The sequence below is a fragment of the Corvus moneduloides genome, chromosome 1, assembly GCF_009650955.1.
Source record: "Corvus moneduloides isolate bCorMon1 chromosome 1, bCorMon1.pri, whole genome shotgun sequence".
Taxonomy (NCBI): Eukaryota; Metazoa; Chordata; class Aves; order Passeriformes; family Corvidae; genus Corvus; species Corvus moneduloides.
In genome coordinates this window covers 54,917,152-54,938,742 of record NC_045476.1, presented here as the reverse complement: position 1 = coordinate 54,938,742, position 21,591 = coordinate 54,917,152, and the positions used below count along the sequence as shown (strand labels likewise).

Here is a 21,591-nt window from a genome sequence, read left to right as displayed (position 1 = left end):
AAAAAAAAAAAAACCCAGTACTGTGACTCATTCCAAAGCAAAATAGACATGTAATAATTAAAACAGTTTTCATTGTCTAGAAAAGAGTCCAAATGGGGTTACTTTGGGCTACTTTAACGTGCCCACCATTGAGTGCCTCAAGGTGGAAGTTACAACACTGAGACAGTTAGAATTTAAGTGGGATTTCCTCAGCACTTCTAATTTCGGCTATATGTGCCTGTCCCACAAACTTTATAATCCAATGCTTCCTGCTAAAATTCTAGTAGTATAAGTGCAGCATTCAAGGTATCAGAGTATTTTTAGAAAGAAAGCTGAACTTTGTTGCTGTTGCTCCCTCGGTGCCCCAAAGCCTGAAATGCCAGTGAGGGTGACATATTGGAGCTGCCCCCACACCCCTACGTGCTGCTGCTGGCAGGTGCTGCTGGAGCTGGAGGAGCAGAGCTTGCTGCTGCTGCATGGCCACAGCTCAGGACTCCCAAGTACCCCATAAAACACCAGTTTCTCCATTCACAGTGCAGGTAACAACTGCTGTGTTACCAGAGTTAACTTATTTCTGATATTCACAGTGCCAAAATTTCAGCTGTTGAAAAATTCAAGTGATCATAAAGGAAGCTCCTTTGGGATTCTGAAAGTTTACCATCAGGTGGTTTAAAATAGAAGAACTTAAAAGAACACCAAACAGGAACAGAAGTAGTACCACAAAAATGGCAGTAAATGTACAAAAGGGACACTCCACACTTTTTTCCAAGGTAAAAAAACCCACAACCCAGTGTTGTGAAATGTCTTCTTAAAGACAGATTTAGAGAATGAAATTGAGGGTTATGAACTTGTAGCCAACAAAAGCAAGAAAAGCTGGAATGTTGGTAACCAACTGCAAGCACAAGATCCAAGCAAAACATCTTGAATTGCTGGTACTGTAATAAATTACAGTTTTCACTTTTGTATTCTGCAAGTGAAAACAGCACCAAGTCAAGCTTGAGAGAGGGAAAGTAAAGGATGACCTTTCTAATTCACCCGCACCCATTACAAGTAGAGGAACTGCAACCTGAAGCAGTGAGAAATGAAAATACAACACCCATCACTGTTTGAAGGGACAGATTCTGCTCCCATAAAATGGGGTTCCTGTGTTGCTGAAGAGTTAATTGTCAGGTAGCAGTAGATGAAAGCCAAACCAGGCTCTGGGATGGTCTGCTGTGGTGGCTGTTATCTCATTTTCTTCCATGGATTAATTTTCCCCTCTTTAACTTTAATTAGATAAAAGTCTAGGGGCGGGAGGTGGCCCTGGAGTGCTCAAAGGGCAAGAAATGGTCAAGAGCTGTTTTCTCTCAAACTTTGATTAGCCTATTTGATAAGTGATACTAAGCACCCCAATTGGTTAATGAATGAGGGGTTCCCGTGAGGTAAGTAGCTGGAAAATTTAGCCTCCCCCACAAGGATGGCGAGTATGTAAACTTCTGTCCTTCAGTTAGGTGTCTACTGTGGTTAGGAGTAAGGGTGATTTATATCCTATCTGGGTCCTGGAGTGTATCTACATTGATTGACTCCCTTGATCTTGACATCAGTCACTTGGGCTTTCAGAGAAAGAGGGAACATAGGAGATAATGAAAGCTACATTAAAGAAGACTTTAACATTTATGTAAACGTTTTTCTATCTTCAAAGGCAGAACTATCTTTCAGCATAAAGGAGATTTATTTCCTACTTGAAAATATTAGAAAGTGGCAATATATTTAATATCAAACCGCTAACATTGGTGCTGGTCTCAGCCTTTAGGCTTTGTCTCTTATTTCTTGACTAAATTGCATTATAGTTCAAAGTTTTACTGCAAGTACTGATGCAGACACACTAATGACTTGTGCAAAGATACACCATCCTCTCCCACTGGGGAGAATAGGGAAGAAGGGAGAGTAAGAAAGACAAAATTAAGAGCTTGAAAAATAGAAGCAGAGGTGTAGAGGAAACCATTTGGAAAGCTCCTATGTTACTTTGTGTTAAATGTGGGGCTTTTATACAGGCAAACCCATGGCAGTATAAACCAGAAACATTAAACATTTAAATAAAACTAAAATGCACCTCTCAAATTCCCCTGGGGAATATCACCTAAATAACAAGATTTCCTTGTGTGGTTGCCATGCTCCCCTTGTCCTGGAGAAGAGGTGGCAGATTTGGGGCATGCTGCGGCCAGGAGGGAGCCTGGCAGGAGCCAGCAGGGTCCTTTCTCCATTGAGAGGGTCATCTACCAGGCAGCTGCAGTACAAACATCAATTAAAGGACCATTGTCAAGAATGCTGAGCAGAAAGGTAGTTTGTACAACTGGGAAGCAAGGCCACGCTATCACCATGGAAGGCTGAAAAAGCGCACAGACCCTTCTGGGTAAACATCTCTAACTCTGCTACAGAATACCAAGACATTCACATCAGGAGGGCAGCAGGCAAAGGGGATGAGAAACTGTTATTCAGCAAATCCTGCAATATTTTTTGTTTTGGTTTTTTTTTTTCCTTTGCACCATGAATAGTGAGTCTGAAATTTGTTGCCGTGGAAGATTTGAGAATGAGCAGTACAAAACAGGATTAGACAAATTAATGGACAACAGAATCATAAGCAGATATTAAGGGAAAGAGAGAGGGATGTACCTCTAACATCTACAATGTAGAAATTCTAGGTGCTGGGAGGGTATGAGGGGAATAAATTAGAAAGAGTAGCAATGCTCATGTGCTCTCACTAAATAGCATCCCCTATTGTCTGAGACAGTATTGGCCACAACAGACTGGCCTAATGCAGTAAGGCATTTCTTATGTTCTTATCATCATAAATCTGTTTTGGCCCATCTATTCCTTCAGTCATAGCCAAACTTAGATTCTTCTATTAAATTTTTGTACTAGTTTTGTGTCTAGCTTTAGGGTAAAACACATTTCTGTTTTCTTTTCCTTGAGCTGTGAATTACCTTTGTCAACCAAATAGTCAACAATGCAAACCTTTTCCCTTTTTAGCTATGGGTCCCAAAAAGCTTCAAATCTATCTTCACAACATGCAAAATACACTAGTTATATTCCTGAGTAAAATACTGTTGTTAAAGACAGCCTAAAAGAGCAATAAAGTGGTAACTTACAAATTAAGAGATAGAGAATTTATAGCCCACCATAATCTTATTAAATATGCCGAGAATTAGGACTAGTATGTAAGGCTGAGTAATTAAGGGAAAAAAATATATCTGTGGGAAGTTTTTGTATTAATTAGTATGTTTTTAGGCAGAGGACATGCAAATAAAGCCTTAGTTGCTAAGTCCTCTGTGAGTTCTGGTAACCTGCAGACATAAGACATAACATTTGCATTCTAAATGAAATATGATCCTCTGTCTGGGAGAACTGGTCAGAGTTGGGATATTTCTGCGGTAGTGAATAACTTCTTTTCAGTGAAAACATTAGCACAAAAAAAATACATAGCAAGGTGAGAAGGAAGAGGAAGTTTTCTTTCAATCAAACACAGAAATGTAGAATTTCAAAATCTGAGTGAAAAACTTTATTTTATCAGTGATAAGAGGTCATGGAATGGGAACTATGCTAATCAAGAAAAGCACAAAAGTAAAGTATTCACAATCTTATAAACCATATCTTTTATTCAGATAAAGGAAAATGAAAGGGCTGGTGTCTTGCCTAAATCCAAAATGATTAAAACACCTGGTCAGAACAAGGTAGTAGGAAGTACAAATTGTTTCTTGGACAGTATTTCTGGACAGATAACATCTACTGAGTGACACCTGTAACATTATGCTTGTTCTACTGTATTCCTTCACACTTTTTTTTCTGCAGAACTCAAACAAAGCTGTTCTAACTTCCCACCTAAAAGCACCTTTAAAAAAATAAATCTAAGAATCAAAGCACAGTCAAGATGGCAACTCTATGCAAGGAGCTGTTGAGGTGCCTCCACTGTGTTGAGGGGGTTGAGCTGTACTTGACTTTGCGGTTTCAGGACTCCCACTTCCTCAGTCTTAAATAAACAGTACTTTCTGGCAAATCAAAGAAAACCACACCTGATTTTATATTCATACCTGTGAGTTCCTCAGGTCCACAGTATTATTCTGAGAGAAAAGAGAATCCCCAATGGATTTATTGACCTATTCTTACAGAAATAAACAAGCATGATTCTTTTACTGGAACTGCTGAGCTAAGAGATAATATCTGTGCAGATATTACCAGCCTCTAGATCAGATTTTGGACTCTTCGCTTAGTGACTGAAAGTCCAGACTCATAAAGCGATTCCTAAATTACAGTCCCAAAGACTCTTAATTGCTTGCTACAGGGCAGGCAAATCCCTGTCACCAGCCATCAGGACATCCACCGGGCAAAGAGCCCAGCTAAGCAAATAGTTTGGCTTAACATACACACAAGCCCACAGCATTAGATGAGAACCACACATGTGCATAAAATCTGCTCTAGATGAAAACGCCTACAGAAAACTGTGTTCATGCTTTGTCAGGGTATAACAAGTACTCAAGGTGATAAATCATCTCTGTTTCTCCACCCATCCTCCCCCAGCTGCACAGTGACTAAATACTTCTATCAAGCAAGCTTTAAGTCAAATCAAGGTTTTAAAAATTCCTCTTTCTCAATTCTCTAACATGCGTGGGTTCACAAAATTAAATTACAAAATTTTTATCTGCTTGGGATCAGCCCTGTTTCCTCCTCCTTGTGTTTACTTTCCTTCAGTAGCTGACATCAAAATGTTTTCTGGAATGCTGAGACTAAATAAGTTATGCTTAACTCAATATCTAATATAAATAGCCCTGGGGAAGCTCCAGCAGCACAATCATAAAAGCTACAGTTTCTTTTAATAGCTTGCCACACTTTGCTGATATAGTATTTCTCTAATCACCAATCTTTACGTGCCTTCCTGACCTTGGAGCTCTCTGTCCAAATGACTTTGTTGTATCAAAGGCTTGTGTCATTGGAAGAGTGAATGGCTTTCATTTTTCTCCCTGAAACTTCCGGTTCCTGGCATCTGCAAAGAATTATTCCAAGCAGTGTTTTGCTGCCTTGCGGCCACTGCCCTGCAGTGGCCTGACTGATGGAAGTGACTTTTCCCAAAAAGGTTAGTGACTGTGGCCAGTGATGGGCGGGCTCTGCAGTTGGTGCACAACCAGCCCTGCTTTCTCAGCTGATTTTGTCTGACCATTGAGCTGCCACAACCACACATTACAGCAATTCATTCCTGGGCGTTTTGGGAGCAATTGAATAAATAGGATCTATGCTGTTTTATAGTGGACTAGGGCAACAAACAAAAGCCTTCCAAAATAACCACATATTTCAAAAGCCTTCATATTACAACAAAGGTAATCGAAATTTAAAAGCTTTTATAGAAGTAATCGTTGCGTAGCAACATAGGGCATCAGGGTTTTCTCAACTGAACCTCATACTGTATGAATATCCAAACCCCACAGTTGTGGTGCTCAGACTATTCCAAGGTGATGAGAATGTTGGTGCCTGGATCCAGAGTCTGAGTTATGATTTGTCTTTTTAAAGCCAGATTCTTGTTCTCTTTAGACCTCTCTCATCTAATTTCTCTTCTCACTTTTCCTCCTTTTGCTCTGGCTCCTTATATTTACCTTTTTTTTTTGTTTAATGTGAAATGTAACTGGACCTATATGAGTAATTACTATGCTGAAACAAACTAAATGAAACTCAGTTTTTCCTTTTAATTTTTTTTTGGGGGGGGGCGGGCAGCAGGGGAAAGAAGGGGTATAAGGAAGAGGATTTTTGAGGTAGGTTTTCATTAAGTATTATGTGCCTTAACTCCACAACTGCAGTCAAGCATCATCAGTGTTGAGCACTGAACTGTCACATTGCAAAAGACAAACTGCTTGAAATCTCCACAGTTAGGAAAGATAAAGCCAGGATGAGATAAGGTGACACGAAAGCTCGGAGACATTAGAAGACTGGTGTAAGCTCATACAGCTGATCAGTAACAGATAAAATTTGAAAATCCTGCTTTTTCTTCTAAGAGACAAGATTAAGACAGCATTCCTCAGAGATGGATTATGTACTTCAATTACTTAAATTAAATTTTAATTCAAAGAATGAAAACAAAACATCTTCAGAGATCCAAATCCTCCCAAAGCAACCTGACTTGACCCAAACCTCTCTTGGGACTTTCAGCCCCTGGTGCAGCTCTTTTGGCAGCATGGCCCTGTAACCCTTCTTAAATGAAAAGGAGAGGCTCTCACACTCCCTCTACCCCTGTGGAGAAGAGAGCCACTAGGGACACAAACATTTCACAGCTGAAAGGAGCCAGCCATGGACCCCTGCTCAGGGCTTTTCACTCCCTTCTTTCTCATTAAAATACAAACACTAGGTGAGGCAACTCACACCTCTGGTTTAGGCACAAAGTATGTGCATTGGTCACCCCAAGCTCCCTCCATGGGAACGCACTGCTTACAACAGTACTGACAGTTTGTATTCCCTCTCCTGGCCAGGGTTATGTAGGCACTCATAGACGCCTGTGATGTTGTCATGCTTTAATCTCAGCTGGCAACTACCACACAGTAGTATCACTTGCTCTGTCCTTCCCAGTGGGATGGGGGTGGGGGGAGAATCAGGGAAAAAAAGTAAAACTCCTGGGTTGAAATTAGAACAGTTTAATAAGTGAAAGAAACTAAAATATAATGATAAGTAGATTTTGCCTCAGGTATTCCCTCGGTCTTCTTTGGTTAAGACCGAACGGGCCTAAAATCTCAATGCCTTCAGATGGCAGCTACTCCTAAATTAGCACTGTGTTTTCCCTCCTGCCACATGGAGTGCATTACTTACACTGTAACAAGACAGATTTTGCTCTCAGCAATCACTGCACAAGTAACAAAACTTTGTTTTCAAAAGAGCTTTGGCCATAACAACTCGGGTAACTTTACATAACACTTTTGTACTGAAATATGTTGAATCTCCAGGTATTACAGATATTAACCCAGAAATAATGCAGCTCTGAAAGGGAGCTCAGTACTCCGTTTACTGTCACACACACAGTCTGGAGATTGAATGAGGTAGCAGATGCTTCCACTTGAAGTTATACTGAACCCAAAAGCATTTTCTGGGGTTTTTTATCTGGAGCAACTCCTGGATGTACCTAAAATCAGAATTCTCCAGCTAATTAACAATTTTATATAAAATTTACTGGAAGTATTGCAACTTCTTTTTTTCCTTCTCCCAGAAAGAAGGATGCCCAGGAACTTCTTAAGGGTGTAACACGTAGGGTGTATTGTATTATGACATTGGGAATATTGCTGTATGAAAGAAACAGTCATCAGGACTGAAATCCAGGTTATGGAAAAAAAAAAAAAAGCAGAAAAAAGAACCTGCTCATAGCTTAGATTGATGCCTCACAATGCACATGAGAAAAACTGAAAAACAATCCTGTCTCTTATTTCCAACTGTACAGTTAAAGTCTTTTAAGTTCTCTGCAGACTGACTAAAAATAAGCAAAGAAGGCCAGGTAGCAGCCGTCAGATTCTTATGAATTAAATTATATCCATATGTATAGCACATTTCAATGTCCAAAGAGCCACTTGGATATGTGAATCTGAACTTTTATGACGAAAACCAGGGATATTTCTAAACTTGTCAGTAAAAGTCAAAAGCTCAGCCCCGATCCCACATATTTTCCCCCTTCTTGAATGTCGCTATTGTTTGATTGCTCAACTACATTTTTGTACCAAGAGTAGCAAAGAGAAACCCCAATACCCACAGGCAGAGGAGGATTTGGAAATGGAGAGAGAGAAGGAGCTGAGAAGCTCATTGCCTGAGGCTGGGCCTCTGGGCAGCATTAGGTTCTCTGGTTGGGCTCAGGACTAAACCTGTTGTTTTTAGTATATCTGTTGATACTGTAATCAGGTCAGGTTTAACCCCTCTGGTTCCTGGGAAGAAACCTTCAAACATATCTTGTCTTGTAGAGTTCCAACAGGAACTGCTGGGCTGGCAGCACCCAGCGTTTTGAGCTCTGCCTCAAAGCTTTCTGCCCACCTTTGCAGCTCTGCCAAGGGTCTGAGATACATTTCACAACGTCCACTCTTTTTCCCTGGTCCCCTGTGGCCAGCAGGCTTCCAGGCCATTCTGAATGCAATGGCATGGATGTGGGGTGCCAGCTGTTCGGAGTGCTTTGGCACTACCTTGCTCAGAGTGCTGTCAGCACATCTCTTGGGACTTGGCGGTGGCCCTAAGGGTCGGCTGTGGCACCATGTGCACTCACATCATGATGTGTACACCCATGTCACGTGACCACCTTTCCTCCTGGTTTCTCTGCTTCCAGAGAGTTGGAAAGAAAATGGACTGAATATTCCCCACAAGATTAAGGACCAGAATGACCCCCAAAGACACAGAAGCTGAGAAGTTGCATGAGCCCTTTCACCCTTTCGCCACAATGCCTCAGTGTGGGTCACAGGGATGATCAGCCTCCCTCTCCTCACCCATTCTGCTCTGAGCCCTTAAAGATACAGAGTAGGGATGCTTTAATTTGAGCATAGAAGCTGTGATATTTTACATTGCTAATTGCTTAATTGCTCTGAACTCTCTCTCCTACACTTTGTCAAATCCAGCACGATCAAACCAAAACAACTTCTGACCATACCTCCTCTATCTGTTGTAATAAGGAACACAGAAAGCCACAGTGCTGCATTATTTCATAATTAAATGAGACGTGGATCCAGAAGTGGAGAATGTTATTGATACAATGCAATTATTACTGATCCAATGGTTAAAGAATGGAGTTAAAAATCAGGATTTTTAATCCTTGTGCACTTAGGATCTGTAATGTCTACACTTTAGCTTCTCCACACAACAATACTCTCTATGTAGCAGACGAATTACAGATTATTTTCTTTATAACCTTTAATAGGATGGTATCATCCAAGGGATATATATGCATCATATATAGAAAATTCATCACAGAGCAGGAAAGATGACATTCCTAGCAAAAACAAAAATGACAAAAAAACATTAAGGACAATATATCACATTATATATCTGTCTGAAGAACAAAAAGACATTTAAGAAATTATACTAATGAAAATATGTAAAACCTACTAACCCATTGTCAGACAATAAGCAAGCACAGCATGGTTTTCAGCATGTTAGTAGCTACATTTTTGCAATAGAGGGGGAAAAAAGTATTCCGGCCCCTAAAAGATTTTGTTTGTCACAGGCCCCAAATCTAGAGCATTTGGGGACAACTATAATGTTATCTTGAGTGAACACAGGGCCAACATAATTAGGAATAAAGAGGTAAGAAGCAATGGGAATTGTCTGCATAACATCACTTTGTAAAATCCTCCCATAGAAGGTGGCAGGTAGGAAATCTGCTTAATAACAAACTTGTCACAACACAAGGCCAACTAAATACAACAATTAGAATTAACATTTTGCTTTGACTGGTTCTCAGGATTCCCCCACTCTGTCCTCCCAGGTTTCACTAGATAAAGTTGTAACTATTTATTTGGTGCAATATTTTCCAGTATATATTATTTCCAAGTGTTGTGTGGCTGCAAGAAATCTGTCTCCCTCCTCTGTGGCAATGCTTTAAGAAGCAGCTATTGAAGTGACAAATCCTTCTCTCAGATATCCCAGTGAAAACCCAGAATAAATTTCTTGGTTCCCCTCTAGTTTATCTAGACTTACATCTGTGTAAATAATCCAAACTGGCCCCAAAACAGAGGTGAATGTTTTATAACTTGTGATTGGAGGAGGTTGCCTTCTCCACTGACCGCCAGGTCCTTTTGAGTTACTGCAAGGCCTCTGCTCTTGGGCTGCACCCGCACAGCTCTCGGGGCGCTGTATTTGTGCATTCCAGCTGGCTCACCTGCCTCTTCCCCACTGCTTCTGGTCTTCCTGCTCAGCCACTAACTCCAAGACAATCTCCAGCATGTGGATGTCCTCCCAAGATGCCATCAGACCACAACTAGGGAGGTGCTTTAAGGGACTTCACCAGCAACGGAGTTGATCTTCAGGGCTGCCTTCCTGAATTGAGACACCACTCTCTCAGCTGGCCTTTAAAACAAAGAGATAGTAATTCTAAATACTAAGCAGCTCTCCTCTGGAAAAAAAAAAAAAAAAGCCATTGTCAAAGTAGAAATCTATTTTTGTTCCATATGTAGGCAGTTTTTTAAATTGCAATTAATAGACCTAAAATTTTTGTGTTTTGCTTCAGGAAGGACATGGATCGTAGTAAGGAGTAACAGAGCCCAGATGAGGAATACAGACTAGTGTTTGGCCTGTAATTTTGCTTCCTTTGGTCTTTTAAGCATTCAGACTTCTTTTCCTGTAAGTTACTCCTGGATACTTTGGAGACATGTCTCTTCTAGATGAAGAAAAATACTGGCTAATGCAGTGTTGAGATCCTTATGTAGTGTGAGCAAATCAATGAACCACCTTCCAGAAGTGCTACAAGTGTTCTTATTGCCCCACTTCTCCCCAGCTAGTATTCTTTTTACTTGTTGTTACTGCTTCCATTTCTTGCAATTGTTGTAATATCTTATGCTATTTGAGGATTAATGTGAGTGCATGAAAGATTCAGCTTTTTTTGGAAAAGGCACAAAGGCAAGAAATTACAGTTGAACCTACAAACAAAACAGCTTCCAAATTTTAAAACCAGAAATAAAGTGGAAGCATTATCATAAAAAAGAGAGAGGGTGAGAAGGGAAGAGGTTGGACCTTATGCTATTTAGATGTTGGATTTTGTAATACTGCTCCCTCTCCTTCCTTTTAGTCCCACCCCCACATCCCTCCTTGTAACAGCAATCTAGCCCCACTTGAATTACACTGCAATGAGGCAAGGTCAGATACATTCATTTATCCTTCCTGTGAAATATAACAAATATTATGCCATCTTCTGAACTTTGCTTTTGCATTTTAAGTTCAAAGATTTACTTAAGGAAAAAGAAATTGCATAATTTATTTTGCAGTCTGCATTATACAATCTGTGCTATGCTAGCACATAACATTTTCCTGGGGTTTTTTTAACTCTCTAGGTGTTCCTAAATCAGCAAACGTAAGGGTTTTTTCCTCCCTTTTAAATCTGCCCATTCTGACAATTCTCCCACTTGTTAAAAGCAGCAAACCCTAGGCTGAGAAAACAAAGTGGGAAATATTTGTAAGTTATCTTTTGATGTTCAGTTCAATTTTTGTTCAAATTGCAAATAATCTTATCCCAAATAAAACTAAAAAAAAAAAAAAAACAACAAGCTGTACTTGTTTGTTGCAGAAATATATTTATTCTACAAAAGTATAGAGCATTCCACAACCACGTAGAATTCTAAATATATAGAACAGGTCTGAAAAGACTTTTGTGACAGTTTCTTTTTTCATCTGCAGCATCCTTCCTATGTTCAAATCCTTTATTTTGTAGTCTCAAATTATATCACCATTTCACTATATATAACTATTTCTGTGTTCCAAAATCAGAAAAGTGTAGTAGAGCTCTGCACTGAAGAGAGAAAAATGTTTTTAAAATACCTTGTGATAGCTGCAGATGTGTGTGTGTAGATACACAATTTTTCAAGAAACTCGGTATCTCTTACTACAGTTCTGTTGGAGAAAGGAAGTCCGTGGGTATTTTAACCGCTTTAAAGTAAGGTGTGAGATTTGGCAATGTCTCTCTCTGAAATCTTCAGAGGGGTAGAAGTCATAGACCCATACTGTGGCTTGGGTTGAAAGCGAACATAGTGGTCATCTAGTTCCAAACCCCCTGCCATGGAGAAGGACTCCTTCCTCTAGACCAGATTGCTCAGAGCCTCATCCAACCTGGCCTTGAACACTTCCAGAGATGGCGCCTCCAGTTTTGTGCAACTAACTCCAGAGCCTCACCACCCTCACAGTAAAGAATTTCTTTCTAATATCTAATCTAAACCTATACTCTTCCAGTATGAAGCCATTCCCTGTTGTCCTTACATGCTCTCATAAATAGTTCTCTCCATCTTTCTTGTAGGCTTCCTCCAGTTACTGGAAGGCTGCAATTAGATCACCCTGAAGCCTTCTCTTTTTCAGGCTAAAAAAGCCCAATTGTCTCAGCCTTTCCTCATAGGAGAGGTGTTTCAGCCCTCTGATCATCTTGGCAGCCCTCCTCTGGACATACTCCATCAGGTCCATGTCCTTCCTGTGCTGAGGACCCCAGGGTTGGATGCAGCACTGCAGGTGTGGTCTCACCAGAGCAGAGGGGCAGAATCCACTCCTTTGCCCTGCTGCCCATGCTGCTTTGGATGCAGCCCAGGACACGTTTGGCTTTCTGGGCTGTGAATGCACCTTGCAGGGTCATGTCCAGCCTCTCATCCACCAGCACCCCAAGTCTTTCTTGGCAGGGCTGCTCTAGATCTGTTCATCTCCCAGCCTTGTGCTTTAGATACAGTGACCTGCACAACTGCTCTATAGAGCAAGAACTTAGTTGGTCAAACACCTTGGTTATGGCTCTTATATTTTCTGACCACATGGTCCACTGGTGTTCCCTGTTTTGACCTCAGTGTACCTCCATACAAGGGAGGAGGCATCTACAGAAGGCACCTATACACCTGCACGATATTATGCTTAGGTACCGATGTGTTAGTGTGTTTGGACTCTATTTGAAGTGCAGGATTCTCCCAGATTTTCTCTTTATATATCAGATCCAAGTAATTTCCATTAATTCTACAATAAATCCTGAACTCAGAAGAATTGCCTATAAAACCAAAGCAGAATTTGTTGAAGTATGCAGAAAACACAGATCTGCAGCAGGACTGCTGATGAATTTAGCCTGGAGATTATTATTTTTCTATGTGAAGGCCAAAGTAACGATTCTTCACTTAAAAAGAAACCATACAAGTCTGCTAAGAAAAGTAGTTCTGATGAAGAACAGAAAAACGGAAGTGGTGGAAATGATCTGCATAAAGTAACACCAAACTGATTTGCCCATACGGTTGAAAAGAGTTGGGTGACATTTCCCAGAGCAATGAAACACGTGGGACAGGTGATGTTGTCATTAATCAGTTTTGGCCAACACGTCATCTTAATGATTTTGGAAAGCTGCTAGGATTAGGTGGTTGTAACCATTAAATGTTGTTCTAGAGCTTATTTATTCTTCACATCAAAGAAGCAAATGCTTGTTAATACCGGAAGTTAGGGCGAGATACAGGAACAATTGTATTCTCCTTTTGTATTCATTTCTGCACTTCTCTGTATTCTATTTTTGGAAGCACCAAGTGACTTCTGGAAAGCCATGTGTTTTTTTCTAGTAAAAGTAATAAAGTAAAAAGAATCCTCTTCAGAGGTTTTCTTAATTAAAATAAAAAACCAAACAAAAAAACCCCACAAGATATTCAGGTGGTCTATTTTTCCCCTTAATGGTACCCCCAATTATTTATACATTTGTATTAAATATCTGGTAGAATCAGAAAGGGAGGAAAAGATTCTGCTAGGAGTGCAAGCTTTTGAGGAGGTGCTGCATTTTCTTTGGATGAGTGCTGTGCACACTGCAGTCAGCACTTTAGCAGGAGTGACAGAAGTCAAGTACCTGCCAATGTTGGGAGCAGAGAAGGCAGGTCTCACAGGAGCAGGAACCAGGAGTGAAACCAGCAGCTCAGTTGGACTCCTGGAATTTCCCTCCAGTAAAAAGTGCTCGGACCTTAGGGCCCCCTTTTCTGTCACTCCCATAATTCCTGTCTTCTTGATCATGCCAGGCTTCAACATAATGACTGCTTGGTTCATATTTCTTCACAAAGATAGCTGAAAACTTCTCAAACCATTTGACCACCTTGATTCCCCACTTACATTGGACCAGCATGGGTCATGTTTAGATGCTCAGGCCTTTGGAAACTTTCCACCTGAGAGGTAAATTTTCCCCTCTCTCTTTAAAAACACAGGTCAGCAACCCATCCACCTCCCCATGCCACAGTAGAGGTAAAAGAGAGGATCCTGACCCTGCTGTTACGTCCTACAGCCAGAGGCAAGGAGTGTGACTCCAGGCTGGACTTGCACATTTAGCCATGCAACCCAAGGTCCAAAAGGCATCTTCTCCTATATGTCTTGATGATAGAGCACACTCTTCTCATTCCACGAAGAGTCTTTTCTCTACCCTATTTCTTGGCCCAAAAGTGTTGTAATTTTCATAACATGTTTTGTCACCCAAAGGTGCTCCCATGCTAGAAGGGAAGGATGGTAGGAGAGGGGCAGAGAGCTCTACAGCAGCAGCTTTGCATCTCTAGGAACAGAGGGGAAAACCAAAATGGGTTGAGGGTTATAACTATTCCCTGGGCTGTCACTGAAGTGGACCAGACTAAGTACTAAACTCTACCTTGGCAGCAGCTGGAATAAGCCATTCCACAGTCTTTCAGAAGGCAAGGGGAAGGCACAGGGCACGACATTGTTTTGCTGTGAGAAGCAGCCTGCTGCCCAAGGCAAATCTCTGCCTGTGACTCCAGGCAGTTTTGGGTTAGGACTTCCAGCCCACTGTTCTGTATCTGCACCTAAGGTTCAGTTGATAAGACTTCATTTCTGTTTACCGATTTTCTAGTCAACACTGTGTTCCTTGTATTACAGCAAGAGAAATCTAAATTCTATAAACATCCTGATAATATGTGACCTAATATACCAAGATGCCTCAAGGGTAACTGTCCTGTTTCTTCCTGTCTATACTTTTGTTTGCCCTAAATCCATTTCTACCTATTCAATCTATGTGTCTGTAACCATACTTGTAATTTACTTACTTTTCATAAAAATGCTGATTCTGAGTTTGTGGTTGACTTTATTTCAGATGGTGATACCAGGATTTTTTGAAACTGATGACCATGGAAGTTGGTGGCTTTACATGTGGTTTTGTCAAAAATAGAAACTGGTAGGGTTTCTTGGTGATGTGTTTTCTCCAAGTGACAGAGCAGTTTAAAAGATGTCTCAACATATTCATTTTCAAGGATATCTCAGACTTATTTCTATTTGAGGTTGTATTTATTGACAGGGAGACACCATTCCTGCCCTTTCACATTTGTTCACACACTTTTTTTCGGAAGATCTCAGAACCTATTTTTGCTCAGTTTCTGAGGGCAATTAGCTATGGTTCTGTTTGAGGACAGTAGGCAAAATAGTACTTTGAAAAATTCCTGGGTGAAAATTGCTAAAAGTTCCTATTACCCACAGTTATTTTTGTCCCAAGGAACAAACTCCTTTGTATAGGAATTCATTGCTTTCTGTGGTTTTTTCCTGTCAATTCTGAGGATAACCAAGGTCAAACCTTTTAATATATTGTATGAGATTTCTGAAGGACTGTTAACTACCTACATCTGAGTTGAAGGAGAAGTTTCTGGGTGACCAGAATTTCTGATTCAGTCAGACTTTGATGACTGTTTTAGTTTGGGCCAAGGCTGCTGTCACAGGGACCTTAAAGCAGGACTGAGCTCTGTTTGCTGCAAGCCAAGGCCATTTTGCTGCATGTAGTCACTGGCTGGCCTGGACACTCCTTGGATTCGTTCAGCTACAACTGCACTGGGAGGGCAGAAAGCTGAGGAGGGTGGTAGAGAAGACAAGCTGCAGGATCTGAAGTTGCTCTATTCCCATGTTGCTACAGGGCTCTGGACGAGGCTAAGGAGTAGGGCCTCCAACAGGAGCCATGGGGGGAGACAAAGCAGCAGAGCAGGTGTTAGAAATATCCTTCAGAAGGAGCAAGAGGAAGGTCTGAAAGGCAGCAGGTCTTGTTTTCATCCTTACCTAAGGCAAAACTTTCTGAAGCATATGCATGTAGCTCTCCCCTTCAGGAAATTACCCATCCTTTGGGTAATTTTCTGCAAACAATGTGGCAACTAGCAAAGAGAGCACCAAAAAATGCTTTGAGAGGAAAAGCATTGTAAGGCCAGGGGTGCTGAAGGTCTTTTGGGAGAGGAGGGCAGGATGGGTAAAACATGAATAACTTTTACCAGTTAATAGACATTAGCACACACTTCATACTTCAGCAGAAGGCATCAAAGGCACAATAACAGAGGGATATAAGGCTGGCCACAAATATATGAGAGAAGTAACCTCGCTATTAAGAAATTCAAATTTGCTATTTCTAAGAGAAAAAAGTTCTCTACCATGAAGAAAAAAGCCAAAGCATAAACCCTGAAGAGAGGTGTGAATATGCCCATACACACATAGGATTATGCTACAGACACAATCTTTGGATATATTTATTTGTGACTAAACTAAATATTAACATATTAAAGTAAAAAAAAACCCAGACTGTTGAGAGGCAAAAAAAAAGCTTTTATGAGTGAATCCCACATACTTTTTTTCTCTGCACAAGACATAACCATTCAAAGGAATGTTAATTTACAGACAATTCACCTTTGCTTTATCATCCAACATACACCATCTTGTAATCCAACAGAATGTACTCATGGATTATCAGTTCTCACAGCCAGTAGAAGTAAGTAAATAGTTCTCATTAAAATCTTTAGAATTTACAAAATGTTAAGCACCAAACGTACAAATCACACATCTGCACGAAAGGAATATTCACACAAACCCAAATTAATTCAAAGTCCTGCTAAACAAATCTTACAATAATACTAGGAGAACAACAAATATTTACATCCCGTGCTCCTAAAAGGCTCATCTTCTCTTTAGATACTGATTCTAAAATTCTTCCTCAAAATAATTACTGAGGGCCTGAGCTCATTTCTGTGGAAGAGGATGGATAGCCCTCTACTAGCTCCAGCAGAGGCTCTAATTGCTTGCCTCTACTAATAAACTAATCTCAGGCACCTGGAACTAGCAGGCTCCATGCCGGGAAGCCAGGGCTCAGGTTACCTAAGAATTCTCCAAATATATTCACACAAATCACTAGCGCTGCAGATGTGCAAATACTGCTTTTGTCATATTGCTGGAGAGATGGACATGTGTTTGCAGGGCTGTAACACATAAAACCTGAAGATGAATTCATTGTGTTGCTTTAATCCCTTCCAGAGGCCAGGTGGGTATTTGGGGAGCCAGATAAGTGTGTTGATTATTCACATTACTCATTGCATTAATCCACTTGTCTGTGACTCAGAGTATCTGAAATGCTCACAACATAAATATGTAGGTGGCTGGAAAAATACATGTATTTCACGAGTGCCTGTTGTCTGTAAATGAAACCTAATCAGGAAGTCAGCCTAAAACTTTGACTAAAATCTAAACAAGTCTAAACTTTGCTGATGCCTACAGTTTGTAATATTACAGTTAAAGGATCTGAATACCACTAGAGGATGTAAGCCTCGGTGTAAGCCTTGTGAGACAAAACTACTCTGTATTTTAACAAATTTTAAAAGATTTTCACAGGCAAATGTTTTCTGTGACCTGAAATTAAAGCAGGTGTCATGCAATTTCCATGGAACCTTCCACAAATTTCTTCTCCTTCCCTGAAATGATTATGTTGATAAACATGTGTCAAACACAGTATGGGTCTGGTTTCATTTGAGGAGGGGAGAATGATATAAACAGGACACAGTTGAACCTGAAAATGCAGGAGAGCAAGATTAGGTTGTCTTCTTGGTCTCCAACAAATTGCTGAAATAGATGTCTGGTTTAGGTGATGTTCACACAGGTTGGTTAGTATTAAAAAAAAATTATCTCAGTTTGTTCATCTGCATGAAAAATATTGTTTCTATTGACTACATAGACACAAACACAAAATCATTTTTGAAGCAAAGATAGGAACATCTTCCCAAGTTATCTATGTTTTGTGATGCTCCAGACTTTTTTTCCTTCTTCTTCAAGACACTAAAAAAACCCCAAGCCCACAAAACAAACAAACAATCCAGCAAAAAACCTCCAAAACCAAAAACACCAAAACAAACAAACAAAAAACCCACTTAAATTGACTTTTTTAGGTTAGAGACCTGGAAAGATTATATTTTAGATATTGACTGAATGGCAAACTTACAGCTTCATTGAAAAAAAAAATAAGTGCAGATATTGCAAAAGTGAAGTTCATGTCTGGGAGTAAAAGAAAGGCAGAAAAGGCAGCTCTAAGCCTCAGAGCTCAGAGTCAACCAGCACTGAGAAAAGTCCAAACAGAAACAGCATCAATCCCTCCTCACTGACAGCTGAATTTCCAAGGGTTCTTTAAGAAGTATGTTTAAGTAATAATGTTTGATGAAGACTACCACAATCCACTTGCACCCTAACTAGCTTGAAGAGCATTCCAATAGGGAACAAACTGTTTTGTCTTCTGTACTCTAATAATTATCAGAAAAGTGAACACACCCAATGAATTATCAATAGTTAGTGATAATTGAAACTGAACATTGAAAGATATATGAGAAATCCCCTTGCTCAAAGAACTACACAGACACCAGCTGTGTTAATTATAGGCAACTTATAAGTTGAGGACAGCAGCAGAAATAACAGTGTTCTGCTGATTTCCTCTATGGCAGCAACATTCTATGCCATGAACAGCTCCTGCAGGCAGGAGTTTGGCTTCTTCCAAACTGCTCAGCTGGGTGTTTAGAAGAGTAGGCAGGAGATGGTGAATACACGAGCATCAGAGAGACAGTGCTGCTGCTTCCACTTGATCCTAGGATGCAGGGAGTAATCACACCACAGATAGCAAAATGCCTCCTGTGCCTACTTTATTGACCACTAAGCCAGCATTGAAAAAAGTGAATGCCAAATTCTCACAAAGGAATGTATCTACTTCTGTTCTCCATAGGGAAAATATTCAACACAATAGTGTCCATGCATTCTTCACTCGTCTCCAATCACACACGCTCCCAGCAAAGGTTGCAAAAGATATGTATGCCTGCAAGGAGCAAAAAAGATAGCTCTTCTGAAAATTTATCACAATTAAAATTATTAGCAAAAATATGCAAAAATAGATTTTCGGAAAAAAAATCCTGAATGTCAAGTTTTATTACTTAGATGGATACATAGACCTCTTCAGATAGCTCAGGATATTTCCTGGAATATGTAACACTATCCTGTCATTGTACATTAAAAAAGCAATAAGAAAAGTTGGGAACTGTATTTAAAGGAAGGGAAATGGTTCAATGACTCGAAAACATGACAATTCTTGTAAAACCTCTTTTTGCTTACTCATATTTTCTTTCTTCATTTAGTCACTTATGACAAAGTCCCAGGTGATTTACCCTTCCCATGACCTTATGTCTTTTCACTCAAGTAGCGGCCCTAGATATTAATGTGGGTTTTGAGGCTGCCTTTTAAAGCATTTATTCTCATTTCAGCTGTTATTGATGAGCACTTGTTTGCATAAAGGCCCCTTTTATTACACGCAGGGTAGACATTCTCACATCCCATGAGCTGCCGATTTATTTTGCAGCGCGCAAGGGGTTGGGGTACTCCCAGGTACTCCCACCTGCCTTCCCCAGCCTGAACTCAGCTTCACCTCTCTGAGCAGCCAGCAATCCCTTCTTGTTCAAGCCAGGCCTCTGAGCTGCTGTCCCAAGCAACAACACACAGCAATGCTAATTGTTACTGGGTTTATTAAAAAAAAAAGCGCCATATGTATATATATACATATGCCTTCATATATGTATATTGAGCCCAGGTGAGGATAAACAGAGCCTGCAGTTATAAGTCACAAGTGTGAATTTCAACTGAATTCATATTAAGTGGTTTGAAAATATTTCCCTTGCATCCACTTTCGGCTGAGGTTCTGGGACTATAAGGATAGAAAAAAGAAAAACAGAAAGAAAGGGGTCTGAGAAGCAATCCTACTCCATGGAGTGAGCGAATGCCAAGGTTTCTAATGGCTTCACAGGGTTTCAACCTTTGTCACGTCAGCAAAAGTGACCACCTGTTGACAAAACAGAGGAGAAAATCTTCCTTTCTACTCTGTTACAGTCTTTTCACACCTGCCTATTTCCCTGAAGTGTTTGCCTCTGCCTACAGCCGGCAGCAGTTATGACAAAAAAAGATGGATCCTTAGTGGGATCTCATGTAACAATTCCTGAATTTCTAAGCCATTTGTGAAAACTTATATGCAAATCATTGCTACTTTCCAGGGAGCTCTGGGAGCTGAGTTCTTTGTAGAAACTTGACTCACAGTTGCTCAGCACATTTGGTACTGAGTAGTAAGAACATCGCTTTTCACTTTCAGTGCTGTGGGAAAATTTAAATTCTATTTGTGTAGGGTCATAAAATGCATATTCTAACATCCTCTTCTGTATTCAATATAATAGAAAAACTTTGTCTTTTATAAGCCTTTGCATGTGAAGCTGTCTTGCCTCTCAGGGAGAACTGACAGGTTGCCTGCCATCACCTAATCTCCAGCAAAGTCAGTAGCCTGCACTGTCAGCAAGAAAACATCTGTTGAATGGATTTTTTGAGTGGGTCATAGGTACAATTTGGGGGTGTGGGTCCCCACTGTTTATTACAGCCCTGACCTAATGAACTTAATTTGTTGACATGTTTCCCTCACTGTTTCACTTGATCCCATCTCACATTTCTTTCTACTGTGCTGTTTTCTTGGAAACAGGAGTTCCTGGCACATCGGCATGTCCACCAGTTGCAAATCTACCAGGCTCAGATGGCTACAGTTGGCATGGCAGGATCAGATAAACATCGACCACTTTCCAGGACCCCATCTTCCCCCACTGACTCCACATTACCTCACCCAGACATGGACCAGCCCAGCCAGCATGTCTACACAACTGGTAGGATTCCCTAAAGACTGCTTTTAATAGGCAGGGCAAATGCATTTGTTCATGTGGGATCAACAGACTTAAATGCCTCAAATACCTCCTGCAGCAATGCATTCAGTTTTAGCCCTACTGCTCCTCGGTTTTATGATGTTATATTGGCACCAACTCAACCAGTGCAGCTGATAAATCACAGGGTTAATATTCACACAGCCATAAATTATTATCATTGACTGGCCCTGGCATTACATAAACAGGTGCATTTTGGTGCCTTTAAGTCATTTTTCTTTCATTTCCCTATTCTCTGGTTCTTTTCTCTGTGTGCCTGTTTTGTAAAGAGACCACCAATAAGTTGAGGACAACCAGTAAGGAGGAAAACTGCAATGTAATTCTCAATGTCTTCATTTGACAAGTCAGTCTCTGCTTCAAGGTTGCTTTCTCTACAGAAAGAGCAAAGCTGTAGGCATGACTAAGTGATGTTGGCTACAACTTCTGTGTCATTCAACAGTTTCGTGGAGTCTACAGAGGCAGGTTTTGTGCTCAGGTCCTGGGCATTCCAGTCGCTCAGGGAGCATGGGCTGTCCAAAGCAAAGTTATTAGAACCTCAAAAATTTTCAGCCAAAGGAAGGAAAATGACCACAGAAACTTCATTTCTTATTACGTGTAATCTAACTTTGCATGAGGGTCCATCTTTTTAAAAGCCTGAATCTCAGTATAACATTAGAGCATGGTCAGAAGTGAAGATTTACCTTGTGCACCAAGAAAAAAAAAAGGGGGGAGGGGGGAAATAAATACTTGCAGTTACGGTTTATGAAGGTTTATGCCAAAAGTATTATTTCCTTCAGTTGGTAGAAGTTTGCATCTTTTCAGGCCATGACCATTGACTGATGTAGGATGAAATATTTAATGGGCACTGTGTGGGACTGTCTGAAACAGTGTGCTCTCCCATATTTCCAACTAGAATGTGAACTTGGAAAGCAAA

At 40.5% G+C, this 21,591-nt stretch overlaps 1 protein-coding gene across 14 annotated transcripts in view; it reads left to right on the top strand.

The window, feature by feature from the left end:
* The window catches only part of HDAC9 (histone deacetylase 9), a 462,820-nt gene that overhangs the window by 292,703 nt on the left and 148,526 nt on the right, over window positions 1-21,591 (top strand). For all 14 annotated transcript variants that reach the window (XM_032110318.1, XM_032110251.1, XM_032110312.1 and 11 more), the window contains one exon: window positions 20,447-20,624. In XM_032110318.1, the coding sequence (XP_031966209.1) occupies window positions 20,447-20,624 (178 nt within the window). The remainder of the gene's footprint in view (window positions 1-20,446; window positions 20,625-21,591) is intronic.